The 16,390-nt window shown below is 41.2% G+C and overlaps 1 protein-coding gene across 3 annotated transcripts in view; it reads right to left on the bottom strand.

Moving 5' to 3' along the window:
- Positions 1–16,390, bottom strand: part of alg14 (ALG14 UDP-N-acetylglucosaminyltransferase subunit) — a 63,111-nt gene that overhangs the window by 31,070 nt on the left and 15,651 nt on the right. For 2 of the 3 annotated variants that reach the window (XM_078162784.1, XM_078162783.1), the window contains exon 3: positions 96–218. The exons of the other annotated variant lie outside the window; for it this stretch is intronic. In XM_078162784.1, the coding sequence (XP_078018910.1) occupies positions 96–218 (123 nt within the window). The remainder of the gene's footprint in view (positions 1–95; positions 219–16,390) is intronic. 3 annotated transcript variants of the gene reach the window in all.

Here is a 16,390-nt window from a genome sequence, read left to right as displayed (position 1 = left end):
CCTACCTGGTATGTAGTACTCTGTCAGTACTGTGTTTTTGTGTACGTGTTCACAGGTATACTGTGTAAGAACATCTAGGAAATGGGTCCACTCACCATGTCAGGTCTGAGTCTGAACATCAGAGGAAGGGAGTACAGCAGGGCATTCAGGGTGCTGATAACAGAGGAACTCCAAGACTGATGCACCTCCCGGCTCCGTGGGATCCAACAGATGGTGAACTGGGGAACAAGTACACGTCAGAGCCACTCAGAGACATCATCATATTTATTACATCAAATACAGTGTTGTATTTGGATAAATCTGGCTTTAAGATATAATGTTGACAATAGAATTGGGCGGTATCCAAATTTTGTTACCGTTAAACCTTCCCCACATTTTCCAGGGGTATACGGTATTACCGTGACTAATTAAAAATTACTTTAAAAGGCTCAGAAGGAGTCGCCAAAATGTCGGCTTGCGTCTATACCGTTCAGAAACAGAATAGCAAACATTACATAGGCCTAAGAATACTGAAAAATGGGGCGTCGGTGGCTTAGTGGTAGAGCAGGCGCCCCACGTACAAGGCTGTTGCCGCAGCGGCACGGGTTCGACTCCAGCCTGTGGCCCTTTGCTGCATGTCACTCCCTCTCTCTCTCCCCCCTTCACGTTTGTCTGTCCTATCCATTAAAGGCTAAAAATGCCCGAAAAAAATATTTAAAAAAAAGAAAAAAAAAAGAATACTGAAAAATAACAACAAAACATGTATAACATTAACAACTTTTATTAACAAATATTTATAAAAGTGCAAATGCAGCAGTCAACCAAACAGAATGGAATAACAACAAATTGTCTGTGGGCTACAGTCCACTTCCAGTACAGTAATCGACACAAATCATTAAATTAAAACACAGCCCTATAACATCGAATACTTATAGGCTTATCAAATAATAAAAAAGTAACAATACACAACAAAGGCAATAGCGAAAATGTGTGCTATACAGCATATCCTCAGACCGCGACGGGTAAAGTCCGTATTTTTAGAGCCTACCTTTAGTTTGAAGTGTTCACCCTCTCCAAGTCCCAACTGTTTTGTCCATCAGAACAGTCTACTCCTCATTGAAAATGAAATAAAAACAAAATATAATGATAACTATAGCAGCATCCTATGCTTCAAAACTATTCAAGGTTTTTCGCCAGAAAAACCAGCATGTTTACTCTTTCCAGCTGGAGCAGGGCACGTAGTGGATTGACAACTCCCTGAATAACAGGCTCGCGACAACAGGCAGTTATCTCTGCTCCTGCTCGCTCCTGTATGGTGCCGAGCTGACTTGCCACTGCATCGGCTTTTCTTTGAAGGTGACGGCCCAGAGTCATCTGTTTTTTCCAGTGGTTGGGGTTGCGCTTCTCCCTCCTCCACTCTGATGGACACTGGACCTGCTGCTGCTGCTTGCAGAAGTTGTGAAGTGGTGTTTTTTTTTTAGGGACAAACTCGCTTGATGTGTGGCTTGCCATCTTTTCTTCTCTTTCTCGCGTCCGAGCTGTAACGTGACGAGGTCACATCCAAAAACTTTATCAAATGTCCCGACAACAGTTAAGGGCAGTTATAAGAGAAACATTATAGCCTACTATTATTTTTAAATTGTAATAGTATTAAATTGAAAACTCAATCACACATACATAGGTGCTGGACAAGCCCTCGTTATTTACGCATTAAAGAAGCAACAGACAGCATTTTTGCCTATATACAGTACAGGCCAAAAGTTTGGACACACCTTCTCATTCAATGTGTTTTCTTTATTTTCATGACTATTTACATTGTAGAATCTCACTGAAGGCATCAAAACTATGAATGAACACATGTGGAGTTATGTACTTAACAAAAAAAGGTGAAATAACTGAAAACATGTTTTATATTCTAGTTTCTTCAAAATAGCCACCCTTTGCTCTGATTACTGCTTTGCACACTCTTGGCATTCTCTCCATGAGCTTCAAGAGGTAGTCACTTGAAATGGTTTCCACTTCACAGGTGTGCCTTATCAGGGTTAATTAGTGGAATTTCTTGCTTTATCAATGGGGTTGGGACCATCAGTTGTGTTGTGCAGAAGTCAGGTTAATACACAGCCGACAGCCCTATTGGACAACTGTTAAAATTCATATTATGGCAAGAACCAATCAGCTAACTAAAGAAAAACGAGTGGCCATCATTACTTTAAGAAATGAAGGTCAGTCAGTCCGGAAAATTGCAAAAACTTTAAATGTGTCCCCAAGTGGAGTCGCAAAAACCATCAAGCGCTACAACCAAACTGGCACACATGAGGACCGACCCAGGAAAGGAAGACCAAGAGTCACCTCTGCTTCTGAGGATAAGTTCATCCGAGTCACCAGCCTCAGAAATCGCAAGTTAACAGCAGCTCAGATCAGAGACCAGATGAATGCCACACAGAGTTCTAGCAGCAGACCCATCTCTAGAACAACTGTTAAGAGGAGACTGCGCGAATCAGGCCTTCATGGTCAAATAGCTGCTAGGAAACCACTGCTAAGGAGAGGCAACAAGCAGAAGAGATTTGTTTGGGCCAAGAAACACAAGGAATGGACATTAGACCAGTGGAAATCTGTGCTTTGGTCTGATAAGTCCAAATTTGAGATCTTTGGTTCCGACCGCCGTGTCTTTGTGAGACGCAGAAAAGGTGAACGGATGGATTCCACATGCCTGGTTCCCACTGTGAAGCATGGAGGAGGAGGTGTGATGGTGTGGGGGTGTTTTGCTGGTGACACTGTTTGGGATTTATTCAAAATTGAAGGCACACTGAACCAGCATGGCTACCACAGCATCCTGCAGCGACATGCCATCCCATCCGGTTTGCGTTTAGTTGGACGATCATTTATTTTTCAACAGGACAATGACCCCAAACACACCTCCAGGCTGTGTAAGGGCTATTTGACCAAGAAGGAGAGTGATGGAGTGCTGCGGCAGATGACCTGGCCTCCACAGTCACCGGACCTGAACCCAATCCAGATGGTTTGGGGTGAGCTGGACCGCAGAGTGAAGGCAAAGGGGCCAACAAGTGCTAAACACCTCTGGGAACTCCTTCAAGACTGTTGGAAAACCATTTCAGGTGACTACCTCTTGAAGCTCATGGAGAGAATGCCAAGAGTGTGCAAAGCAGTAATCAGAGCAAAGGGTGGCTATTTTGAAGAAACTAGAATATAAAACATGTTTTCAGTTATTTCACCTTTTTTTGTTAAGTACATAACTCCACATGTGTTCATTCATAGTTTTGATGCCTTCAGTGAGAATCTACAATGTAAATAGTCATGAAAATAAAGAAAACGCACTGAATGAGAAGGTGTGTCCAAACTTTTGGCCTGTACTGTATATCATTATGAAAATAATGTGGGTTGCACAGGGTAGTATACACAGTAAAATGAGACTATCAGTGTTTACATAGGTTACTTAGTGACTTTGCAATAAGCTTCTGCCACAGGGGACGAATTTTTGCGGAAAAAATCTGCTTTACGGCAGGAAATGCGTCAAGTATTGCCAAACTGGTTGGTCAGCCAATCAGGGACTGGAGCTGGTCCTTATGAGGAACTGGCCGGGGCATGAGATAGTTGAATCAGGAGCACAATGGCAGACGGACAAAGTTTGGAGATAAGTGAAAAACGGCCTCCCAAAAGAAAACCAGCTAATCTGTCTGAGGAGGCGGGGATGCACAAAAAGGAGAGTGATAAAAGAAGAGGAAAAACAAGAGTAAACCTCAGTCAGGCGTTCAAGAGATGGAGGGGAGCTCCGTGACCAAAGAGGCTTCAAAACCGGTGTCCAGCTAGCTTTCTTTGTAATGGATCAGTAAGTAACACGGCTAAATGTTAGCTAGACCAGAGATAACCAAAAATAACTCTGCTGCGCATCGGGGGTTCCATTCCCCTGTCGGGAGTTATTTTTCAACAGTCACCGGCTCACTATACATAATCCCTTACGTGTCTACTGTTGTTTGAACTGATACTGTACATATTGGTATCATTTACTGGGAGCTGTTTGTACTGGTACTGTGCATTCTGGTATAATTATTTGCATTACTATTTGTTTTTTTCTTCAGATAAATCTGATAATTGTTGCTCGGTCTCTTTACTCATTTATTTAATATAGTGTCCACTATACTAGCTGACGCTAGGTGGCGCCAAGCTAAAAAAAAAATGAATCCTATCTGTTGCCTCTTTAAATAAATTATATTTAATATTATATCAGGCTCCTATAGGCCTATATGCGCAGCAGATTTTTTTTAAATGACAGTAATGAAACTGATACCGTTGCTATTTTTAGATACCGCGGGGTACCTTATTACCATATTATCGCCCAACCCTAGTTGACAGCCTCTTTCCAGCATATACACAGGTCAGTGGTCGATTTTCCAAACGAGTCTATAGTTTTCAATTATACTGCCAAGTAACAATAAAGATTCAGTTCACTTGAATCACAAAAATTATGTTCCAGTGGTATCTAGCCATAAGATCATTTTAATTTCCAACAACAGCTCAATACAGTGGATATGGATGAATTCTTTTTGTGGTTCTCTGGGCATTGAAAACATACATTTGAAAAATAGCAGATGTCTTTCAGTATGATCTACTGACCCCACTTTAACAATGGTAGAAAGTCATGTCACATTTTCAGTTGAGTACTAAATATAAACACTGCTTTCTAACTTCCATATTCACACATGTTCACATACGTATACACACATGAAAAACTTGACTCTGCGAAAAGTTTTCTCCATTGAGGATCCAAGCAACAACTCACTGCTAGAGCACTCTTGTTTTGGTTCTCATTATTCTTCTGTCTGTCTTCGTATTTTTCTCCACTACATGTTTGTGCATAAGATATCATAACCCCAAAAGTCATTAAATTTGGCAGGTAGACTGCAAATTCCACCCACAACTCACACACAAAGAATGACACTAGCTGACCTCAGGGTGGTGATATCACAACCAATTTTACAAGGAAAGTTTGATACGTCAGTCTGTTTGGAAATTCTACATTTTAAAACCTTTGACTTAAAGTTCAATTTTACATAAAAGCTCATAAATCAAAAACAGCTTGACCAGTTGTACTAAAACTTGTGTGCATGTTTGAATGCCATGTCCAAGTTTTGCTAAGCAATCTGCCATATTCTGCCACTAGGGGGTGCCACAAATGTGAAAAGTGTTTATCTTGTTTTTAGTAAGCCTGTAACGATACACATATCGAAACCGAAATCGCAAAACTCTAAGACACGAACCTGTGTCGCCTTTGAAATGGCGGAACCACGACACACCCCTTCCAACTCCCAGAGTTTGTGCCTCCAATCCAGATACAGCCATGAACTCACAGTGCTGCCAAACTTAATAATAATAATAATGATGATGATGATGACGATCATCATCATCATCATCATCATTATTATTATCATCATTATTATTATTATTATTATTATTATTATTATTATTATCATTATTATTAGTAGTAGTAGTAGTAGTAGTATTATCATCTTAAGTTAAAGGGACATTGTGTAACATTTTCAGTTGTTTATTGGCAAAACTTGATGTCTGCATTCATAAATATGTCATCACTGGTGTACTATTACCTCCACCAATAATCTGACTTATTCTCGTAAAAGGAGAATTTCGGATTTGTTTGTACATTGTGCGGGTAAGTCGTCTGTGGGGTTCCATTACGTTTCGCCATCTTGAGAATACACCCGCCAGCAAGGGACATACAGCACCGCCTTCGGCGTTTTCGTTGAGAGCCAGGCCAGCACTGCATGACTGAGGAGCCGAAGGAGAGGAGCAAGAGGCGCTTCGCTACTACCCTGGCAAATTTGAAACAAAGTCCCACTCTTTGAGCATAATGCAGGATCATGCATATGCAGCATCATGGGAGACGGAATCCTTGTTGCCAAGAAAGAGCAAAAGGGAATAGAAAAGGCAGCGTGACCGGCGAATTAAAAAAACGAAGGCCCACATCAGGGTAGCCTTTCCCAGGTAGAGAGAGTTGCTGAGGGAGAATGGTAATGCAATCACAGGCCAGCGCCGCTGTTGGCTGTTAGCCGCTGTTAGCCGCTGTTAGCGGCCAGTCACTAACAGCCTCATCCCTCTCCTCGCATCACTGCACCGCTGTTAGCTGTTAGCCGCTAGCCGCTGTTAGCGCTGGCCTGTGATTGTATTACCTTTCTCCTTCAGCAGCTCTCTCCACCTGGGAAAGGCAACCCCAATGCTGACCCTTGTTTTTTTAATTCGCCGGTCACGCTGCCTTTTTGATTCCCTTTTGCGCTTTCTTGACGACGAGGATTCCGTCTCCTGTGATGCTGCATAATACATGATCCTGCATTATGCTCAAAGAGTGGGACTTTATTATGCGGCAGTAGTGCCGCTGGCCACTAACAGCTGTTAGCGGCGCAGTAATGCGAGGAGAGGGAATGAGGTGTGTGAGGTTGAGCCACTTGTCAGTTGTCAAAGGACAAGACGTGATTGGTTTGTTTCAATTTACATCTGCCCCAACAGTCCTACGTTGTAAACACAGCCAGCATGGCGAGGAGGGGGTTTGTCAACTCGCATTGCGTGTGTCTGTGTAGGAGCCTGAATGAATACTCCATGTAGTATCGGATGACATGGTTCCATCAGTGTTATCATAGCTTTTTGGTACACAGCGGCTACAGTTGTTGCAATACGTGTTTGAAACAGTGAGACGCTAGAGTGCGGCATCTCTTTGAATGCAATATATGATTTCAGCGTTAGATGGGAGAAATTCCTACACACTGTGGCTTTAATTTAAAAAAACGTAAGCCTAGATTGAAGATAAATTTCTTCATCAAGCCTCCTCCAACTGCGTGTCATGTGACTACTTTTTCCGGTGACGGTCATCTGACTGGAGTGAGCAAAACTGTGGCTACCGCTAATGTTAGTTCAACTACGTGAGGAAAGCAGAGCGGAGAAGAGGAGGAAACATGGCTAATAACCCTGAAACTGCAGACCCTCCAAGCTCATTTAGGTAAGCAGTATGGGAGCATTTTGGCTACCCCGTTGAGAACAGAGATGTAAATCGCGTTGACGACAAGACCCAGACTATTTGCCGTAAGTGCTTCAAAAAACTTCCCCAAGTCACGGGCAACACGTTGAACATGTTAATGCACCTTCAAAGACATCATCCTGAAATTAATTTAAGTGGGGCACGGAAGAAAACACAGGCACAGTCTACTCTGCCAAATTTATTTCAAATAAAGTTGCCAGCCAATTCTGACCGGGCTCAAAAATTACGAGGGGCATTGAGATTTTCATGTCGCTGGGCATGAGCCCATTTTCAGTGGTCGAGGATGAGGGGTTTAAGCATTTGATCAGTGTGCTCAAGCCCCGTTACGTACTGCCAAGCCGGGCACATTTCTCCCAAAATGTGCTACCTAAACTCTTTGAGGAAGCAAATGGTAAAGTAAAGGAAGAATTAAATGCTGCTGAATCCATCGCAATCACCACTGATGGATGGACGTCCTGTGCCACACAAAGCTACATGACCGTAACCGCGCACTTTATCATGGAGAATTGGCAAATTGCGAACACCGTCCTCCAAACACGCACTGTGTACGAGAGCCACACAACTGAGAATTTGGCAGAAATACTGGAAGCGGCTGTGACAGAGTGGAAAATCAGCAAGTCAACGCCCCCGTGATCCAGGTTCTTAAACCCCTGAAAACCGTGACGACCATCATGAGCACTGATCAGATTCCAACTGTTTCAATGATCATCCCACTGAAACACAGAATACTGGCCTCCATGAAGCACAGTGACTCTGACTCAGCAGTAGTGAAAGAGGTCAAAACTGCCATTTCAAATGACTTCAAGGACAGGTACCCTGATGCAGATCACACACTGATTCAGTTTCTTCACCTGAGCACTGCACTTGACCCTCGCTTCAAATCCTTCCCTTTCCTGGATGAGAGCAGCAGCAGCAGTGATGCAATCTTCAAGACTCTGACTGACAGTATTCTGGAAGACTGTTCAGAGACTGTTCAGGTAAGTCTATTTGATAGTTGTAATTAGGGGTGACCCTGAATAGTTGATGATTTGGTGATTCGATTCGGAGAAGTCTGATTCAACTGCCAGTCTCGCCGTCGAATCATCGCAAAATGTGGTTATGAAACAAGACCGTACCATTCTGACTATATGGGGGTGCTCACTGCTGCTGAACATCTTGATCTGACATAGAATGTATTTGTTTTCTAGTAATTCATGATCTATAGCCTATTTTGATACAAACATCAACCTATTTTCTGTTAATAAAAAATTGAAAATGACACGTGCGTTTAATCAGCAGGCATAATCATTACTACGAATGAATAAATCACCCAGTTGCTTGATCCAAATAAGCTGAGGTGAGTGAGTGCGCTGTAGGACCATCAGAGCAGCATCGAGGCCTACGGTGATTTACGGTGGCGGAGCACATAAACAAACACTTTGGAGGAGGTATGTGCTCTCAAATCAAACTTTTTTGAAGGATTATTTGTTTACCTGAAATGTCTTTAAACAAATTTCACTGCTGATTGTTTTCTTGATAGACTCTGATTTTTTATTTATTTATTATCACTAGTCTGTCTGACCAGTGCGGCCGGGAGTGCGGCAGGGAGTGGGGATTTCAACACCATGGACAGTGCGCGTAAAAAGACTTGACAAGCGTCTCCTTTTAAATGTGTTTGCTGCTAGCGAAATTATATAATACACTCAGGTCCATAATTATTTGGACAATGATACAGTTGTCATCATTTTGGCTCTGTACACCACCACAATGGGTTTTAAATGAAACAATGAATACCTGCTTAAAGTGCAGACTCTTTCATTTAAGGCTTTTTTCAAAAATGTAGTATGAACCGTGTAGGAATGACAACCATTTCTTCACACAGTCCCCCAACTTTAAGGGCTCATAAGTATTTGGACAAACTAACATAATTATCAATTAAACAGTCAGTTTTAATACTTGGTTGCAAATCCTTTACAGTCAATGACTGCCTCAAGTGTCGGACACATAGGCATCATCAGACGCTGGGTTTCTTCCCTGGTGATGCTCTGCCAGCCCTTTACTGCAGCCGTCTGCACTTCCTGCTTGTGTTTTGGGTGTTTTGTGCTCAGTTTTGGCTTCAGCAAGAGAAATGCATGCTCAATTGGATTCAGGTCAGATGACTTGACCACTGCAGAACATTCCACTTCTTTGCCTTAAAAATGTCTTTGGTCGCTTTTGCAGTATGCTTCAGGTCATTGTCCAACTGCACTGTGAAGCATCGTCTAATGAGTTTTGAAACATTTGGTTGAATCTGAGCAGATAATGTAGCCCCAAACACTTCAGCTTTCATCCTGCTGCTCTTCTCAGCAGTCACATCATCAATAAATACAAGAGAACCAGTTCCACTGGCAGCCATACATGGCCATGACATAACAGTACCTCCACCATGCTTCACTGATGAGGTGGTGTGCTTTGGATCATGAGCAGTTCCTTCCCTTCTTCCTTCTCGTCTTCCCATCATTTTGGTAGTTGATCTTTGTTTTATCTGTCCATAATATGCTGTTCCACAACTGTACAGGCTTTTTAGATGGTTTTTGACAAACTCTAATCTGGCCTTCCATTTTTAAGGCTAACCAATGGTTTGCATCTTGTGATAAACCCTCGGTATTTATTCTAGTGAAGTCTTGTCTTGCTTACAAGAGCAGCAGGACGAAAGCTGAAGTGTTTGGGGCTACATTATCTGCTCAGATTCAACTAAATGCTTCAGAACTCATTGGACGATGCTTCACAGTGCAGTTGGACAATGACCTGAAGCATATTGCAAAAGCAACCAAAGACATTTTTAAGGCAAAGAAGTGGAATGTTCTGCAATGGCCAAGTCATATCATCTGACCTGAATCCAACTGAGCATGCGTTTCTCTTGCTGAAGCCAAAACTGAGGGCAAAACACCCAAAACACAAGCAGGAAGTGCAGACGGCTGCAGTAAAGGGCTGGCAGAGCATCACCAGGGAAGAAACCCAGCATCTGGTGATGTCTATGTGTCCAACACTTGAGGCAGTCATTGACTGTAAACGATTTGCAACCAAGTATTAAAACTGACTGTTTAATGGATGTTTATGTTAGTTTGTCCAAATATTTATGAGCCCTTAAAGTTGGGGGACTGTGTGAAGAAATGGTTGTCATTCCTACACGGTTCATACATACATTTTTGAAAAAAGCCTTAAATGAAAGCTGAGAGTCTGCACTTTAAGCAGGTATTCATTGTTTCATTTAAAACCCATTGTGGTGGTGTACAGAGCCAAAATGATGACAACTGTATCATTGTCCAAATAATTATGGGCCTGACTGTAAATGAAGACAGTGACATATTTTCAATAAAAAAACAATGAATTGAACATTCATTTCAAGCTTTTGTAGTACAACGAATTTCAGAATTGTGCGAGTGCGGCTAAAGAGCGGGCAGCAGTGTTTGATGCAGGAAACTCAATATGGACTTGAAAATCAGTTTCGGAGTGGGGGTGGTTCGGAACGGTGGCATTTCGGAATGGAGGGCTGTCCCCGGCTGGGCAGCGCGTCTGCTCTCATCTACAGCATCATACCTTGATGAAGTGAAAGGAACAAAGATAAAATGATAACCCTTTTACTTTTATTATTATTATCTTATTATGCCAACTAAAGAATTAAATTTGTTTATTTGGGTGTTTTAGCTCTTTTCTCTGGAGCGGAAACTGACGCAAATGAGCTCATTAATCAATAAGGGGGAAAACAACATGATTCGGCTAAAGGAAAAATCTGTCAAATCAGATTCGACTATGAAAATTCTTAGTCGGGGACACCCCTAGTTTTAATCTTAAAGAATTAATTCAAGTGCTGTGTTAATCCAGTTATTTAATTCAGATATTCTGTTATTAAATTCAGCATTAAAAATAGTCAGAAAATAATGCTTAACTGTAAACCTGCTTCACTCATGTTATTTTCCTGGATTTCATATTTTTAAACTTGATTGTAGTAAATTTAATCAAACAATATGTTGCAATTGTGTTATGTATTTGTGTGTTAGGTCCAGACATCCAGGGAGGAGTGATTGTCCTCCTCCAGCCAAAAGAGCACCAATGACTGAACTGTTTGAAGAGTTATTTCCAGTGGACCACTCATCATCATCCAAGCCTTTGTCTCAAGTGGTGGATGAGGAGGTGCAGCATTACAGAGCAGTGCAGAAACTTTACTGCTGTTATGCGCTGTCAGTCATTTCTTTGAACAGCGATTTTTGCCCTCACATTAAAATATCACAAAGCATCAAATCACCCCTAATCTCCATAGACAGATATCTGTATATGTATGCTTTATTGTCATTAGATGAGAGTAGAGATTGAGATTGAGTCACCCCCTGCTCAGAATAAAACCTTTTCATGTCCTCCTTCTTGTGAGTGGAAGTTTGTTTGTTTATAGTTAACAATGTGACTCCTTACACAAGACAGCTGTCAGTTTGTTAGAGCACTTCCACTAAAATGTTTATTGCATATAATGTGGATTTAAGCAATATCACACGAGAGGGAGTGCTGTTGTAATGTGTATCAACACGGCTGTGATACGATTGTACGCACAAGGCCACAGGCCTATCAACAAAGCCAAATGAGGAAGTCCACGTGAGCACATTAATTTATGCTATGGGCTACAAGAACGAGAATTCAATAAAATCATTCACATTACTGACGCCATCTTGGAAAAGTTTGATAAGTGCTTTGTACCACAAAGAATGTCACACATGAGAGGGCCCAGTTCCATCAGAGCTATCAAAGAAACTTCACGCTGGATGTAGCAATACAAATGTTCACACAAGCAGAGAACATTGAGCTCCAAGTTAGCCAGTAGGGAGAGACATCATGCAACATTCAGGAAATAAACCAGAATAAATGAAGTCAGGGAGTGGGACACACAGAACAGGAAAATATGATAGAAAAAAAGGTCAGATCAAAACCAAGCTGGGGAAATAAAAGACTACAAATTTGTGTTGAACTTTTTTTCTCTGCATCAGATGATCCTATGGAGGGGCCCCAACACCTTGTGTAGAGGCTAAGCCAATGCTTTAAGCCACTGAGATGCTCCACCACGGAAGAATTAATTGATGCAGCACTTTACCTGTTGAATGAATTAAAGTCCAAATGATCTTTGCAGTTGAACACTCGGTCCATTTATTCCACGTCCATTGATCTCCAAACCACAGACGATTACCTTCAAAACCGGTTACACCTCACATCTACAGACAGCAGCAACAAGCTGCCTCGGCGTGTGTGCGACCAGGTGAGTGCTAAACAAGTGAGTGAGTGAGTGAGTGAGTGAGTGAGTGAGTGGTCAAAAACTGTTTCAACTTCCTAACCAAAACAACTAAAGTTGTTTGGTAAAAGGACATCAGGTTTCTTAAGGGGCAACTTTAGAGTGTACCTCTCATCCTGTAGCGTTGCAGAGGATTCCATGATTTCCATAAATCTGAGGTCTTCCCTAGTCATCTCTTTGTCCTCTGAAGTCTTTTCATTAAAGTTGTGGTTATACTGCTTGTTCAGCATGACTTCCAAGTTGGATACAGAAATCCTATTCACCACAACAGAAGAAAGCCCCATGTCAACACTGCTGCCATTTCCATTTAAAGGACCATTGATAACCCATCCCAACACTGTTCTTATAGCGTATGGGCCATCTCCACAACTGTTGACAATTTCCCATGGTTCCAATAACCTGGGAGCGTTGGTTCCGATCAACATTGGCCTTTATGCTGGGGATATGGATTTTTGACAGATGAGGCCACCTTTTCACATCTGCGGCAGTAGCAATGTTGTCTGCAGTAACTGACATCTTCTTCTGTGCGAGGACTTCTGGGAGAAGATAAAAGTTGTTTTCCTCAAGACCAGACACCTCCAAACTAGGGATGGGCAGCACAAGCAAAAACACTATTCGAAAATCATGGCAACTACTGTAAAACTCAGAATATAAATCGCACTGGCATATAAGTCGCAGTCTATTTTTTAAGGTCTCAAACAGGGAAAACAAGGTTTTATATTACTATTTGTTAATAAATAAGTTATACAAGTTATTCCTACACTGTTTCCATTTATTTTTAATTTGAAACACATTCAAAACACAATAACCTCTTAAGCAGCTTTGGTTAATTTTCAGATTGCAATTTTCCAAACAACCTCTTCAGGAAATAAAATTACGGTATAACAACATCTGAGCCATAAAAATGAGTTTAAATTAACGTTGAACTTCTTTTTTCTTTTTTAAGAAGACAGCATTACAGTACCTTATTACAGTGTGGGCTGTAACTATATATGCTTACTCAAATCCCAAAAACGAATGAGTTTAAATTACTACGTAGCGTAGGGTGACCATATTTTGATTTCCAAAAAAGAGGACACTCGGCCGGCCACGACATAACCTACTTAAATGATACTCGCAGTTTACTCAAAAGATGCCTTATAATTTTAATATATTTAAAATTTATATGTATGGATAGAAGATTCAGTTATATTACAAAATAATATCTCTCAAAGACAGAAATTCAGATAGGCCCCAATAGGGGACACATACACACACTAGAGTGTGGCGATCTGAGCCCAATGGTATCCGACGGGTCGGCCGGGTTTGGTCAAAAATGTAGCTATAAATTGTATTCGGGCTCGGGTCGGATTCGGTCAGCTTTCAGTGAAAATGTAGTGTAAAAATAAATAAAATCCTATTGTCTGTCCTGTTTATTGCTTGGGCACTGTTATTTACATGACAACACCTGAACATAACACACACAGACACACATTGGCTGTTTGTTTCTACCTCTCCCCTCGCTGGAAGTCTTGGACCTCGCCTCCGCCTTGATTAAACGCTGAAAATAAAATAAAAGAGGGAGACAGGTTTTTCCTATTTTATCTTATTTAGTTTTATTTCTACCTCTCCTCTTGCTAGAAGCGTCGAACCTCCCGCCTCCCGCTCCCGTCTCAAACACGGAGGTCTCCCTCTCCGCAGCTGACCACCCATGGCGCACGCCCGGCCTGTTAAATAGCCTGTAACCACTGTGTGACACAAACTCAGTGCTTTGGTCATTAAATAATGTCGGGCTCGATTCAGGTTCGGACAGAAATATGCTGCCCGTGCCGCACTCTAACACACACACACACAAACACACGGAAAACCGGACATTATCATCAGTTTATAAAAGACCCCCGGACACCCCGGGCAAAAGAGGACGTTTGGTCAGCCTAACGTAGCGCCATCTTGTGGGTCAAATTACCTATGTCAGCATTTACCTTGGTCTATAGGTCGCACCGGTCTATAACCCGCACCCAACTTTTTAGATGAAAAAAAAGGGAAAAAAAGTGCGACTTATACACCAAGTTCTACGGTGTTTCACAGTTTTTCTCACACCGCTGTAGCAATCCTATACTGCCCTCGTGCGGTTAGAAGCTGAATTGCATGTCAAATAAAGGGGGGAATAAGACGGCGAATAGTAGTAGTCGCATTAAAAAAAATCGATTTTTCAAAAACAAAAACGACTATTCGAAATTCGAAAATTGTGACCCATCCCTACTCCAAACCCAATAAGGAGTATGCAGGAACAACCTTTTCCTGTCCCATCGTTTAAGTGAAAATGGGTTCTTTTTCCTGTGGTGTTCAACTTCCGCATGAGATCTTCTGAACAGAATGTAGCTGAACTTCCAGGGTCCAAAAATGCATAGGTCTGCACAACCTCATTTCCCTTGGTGGACTTGACCTGCACCGGCACAATAGAAAGAATACAGCGATCTTTTCCAGCCCCTGTACACCCACATGTCTGAGGAAGAGTTGATGGTTTAACTCTTGGTGACCCATTTGTTAGTTCCAATTCCACACTTGCCTTCTTGATATGGAGCACAGTGGGATGTTGTTGATCACAAACCTCACAGATCAAGCGCTTACTACAGACCTGGCTTATGTGTCCAGTGCATAAGCATCCAAAACAAATGCCTTTCTCCTTTAGAAAGTGAATCTTGTCTCTGTGCTTCTTACCTTTAAATTGCTGGCATTTCTCTAAAGGGTGAGCATGTGAACAACAACAACTTGGGCTTTCCTGTTTCTTAGAGCCATTAGCAGTAGCTTTATTTTCAACAGCATCCATAGGTGTTACTGTAATGGCAAAACTGCTTCCTTTAACTCCACTCCTTGACTGTAGCTTGAACTTGTTGGTCGTATTCAAGCTAACAGGTTTTGGTGATACAGCGTCAATATCTCCAAAGATTGGGTCAGAAAGGATTCTCACATGCCTCTCAAGAAATGCAACCACATCATAGAAATGAGCTCTGTCCCTGGAGGCTTCCATAATGTCATGGGCCCTAGCTCTCCATCGTTCCCTGAGCTTGAATGGCAATTTGGAAATGATCATTCTCATATAAGTTGGCAAATCCAACTCCTGCATGTAATGAAGTTCCTCCATTACATTACAACATCCATGTAAAAACTAGGGATCGACTGATATGGGTTTTTTTGGGTCGATACCGATACTGATTATTAGTAGTCAAGGAAACCAATATGTAGATATATTTAGATATATATATTTAGAACCGATATTCATTTGCAGTAAAAATTAAAATTTTGGTGTCAAAATTTAGAATAACACACCTGGGATTAGAATGAATACAACAGTATACTGTTTGTTTGTTTTTGTACACTGAAAATCTGTGATACAAAGACCTTGAACTTTTGTAGAATAACACAAACTCTGACGCGAATCTTGGTTGAAACGGTTGGTTGTTTTTTTATATAAAAAACAAAAAGTGCAGAGATCTCTTAAAGTTCACTGAAAATGAAATGGCTCCCTGATTTTTTTATAAGATCAAAGTAAAAACTGAACTGCACAGTACTGAAATTTGAGTCTCGGCAATAAGTTAAATTACCTAAAAACAAAATGTTCAGGGATCTTCTAGCAGCATTTATAAAAGTTCACTGAAATAAATAACAGTTAATTAATGATGTCTTATGTTCTCTCTCAGGTACATCTGATCCAGCCTGATTAAGTGCAAACCAATAAAGAGGGTGGCAGGAACAGGAACCTTGGCTCACTTCATTTATTGATAGCTTTAGTAGTTATTACTTTTCAGATTTTTTTTTTTTTCCATCACAACATCAAATAGCATAATTAGTTTATAAATAAAGATTAAACTTTCAGTGGTTACCAGACTTATTTTTATTAAAATAATTTGTAATTACATGTATTTAATATACCAGTCACATTTCATTTTTTCAGCAAAATGAGTACTTTTACTTCAATGCCAAGTAAACTTAATTGATATTCTTCTATACTTTTTAAATGCATGTCTAAATGAACTAATGAAGCCTACAAAACAACTTCACATCAGTTGCTGAAG

The sequence above is a fragment of the Epinephelus lanceolatus genome, chromosome 20 (genome assembly GCF_041903045.1).
Source record: "Epinephelus lanceolatus isolate andai-2023 chromosome 20, ASM4190304v1, whole genome shotgun sequence".
NCBI lineage: Eukaryota > Metazoa > Chordata > Actinopteri > Perciformes > Serranidae > Epinephelus > Epinephelus lanceolatus.
The sequence above is the reverse complement of the archived record's forward strand: the minus strand, read 5'-3'. Positions and strand labels throughout refer to the sequence as shown.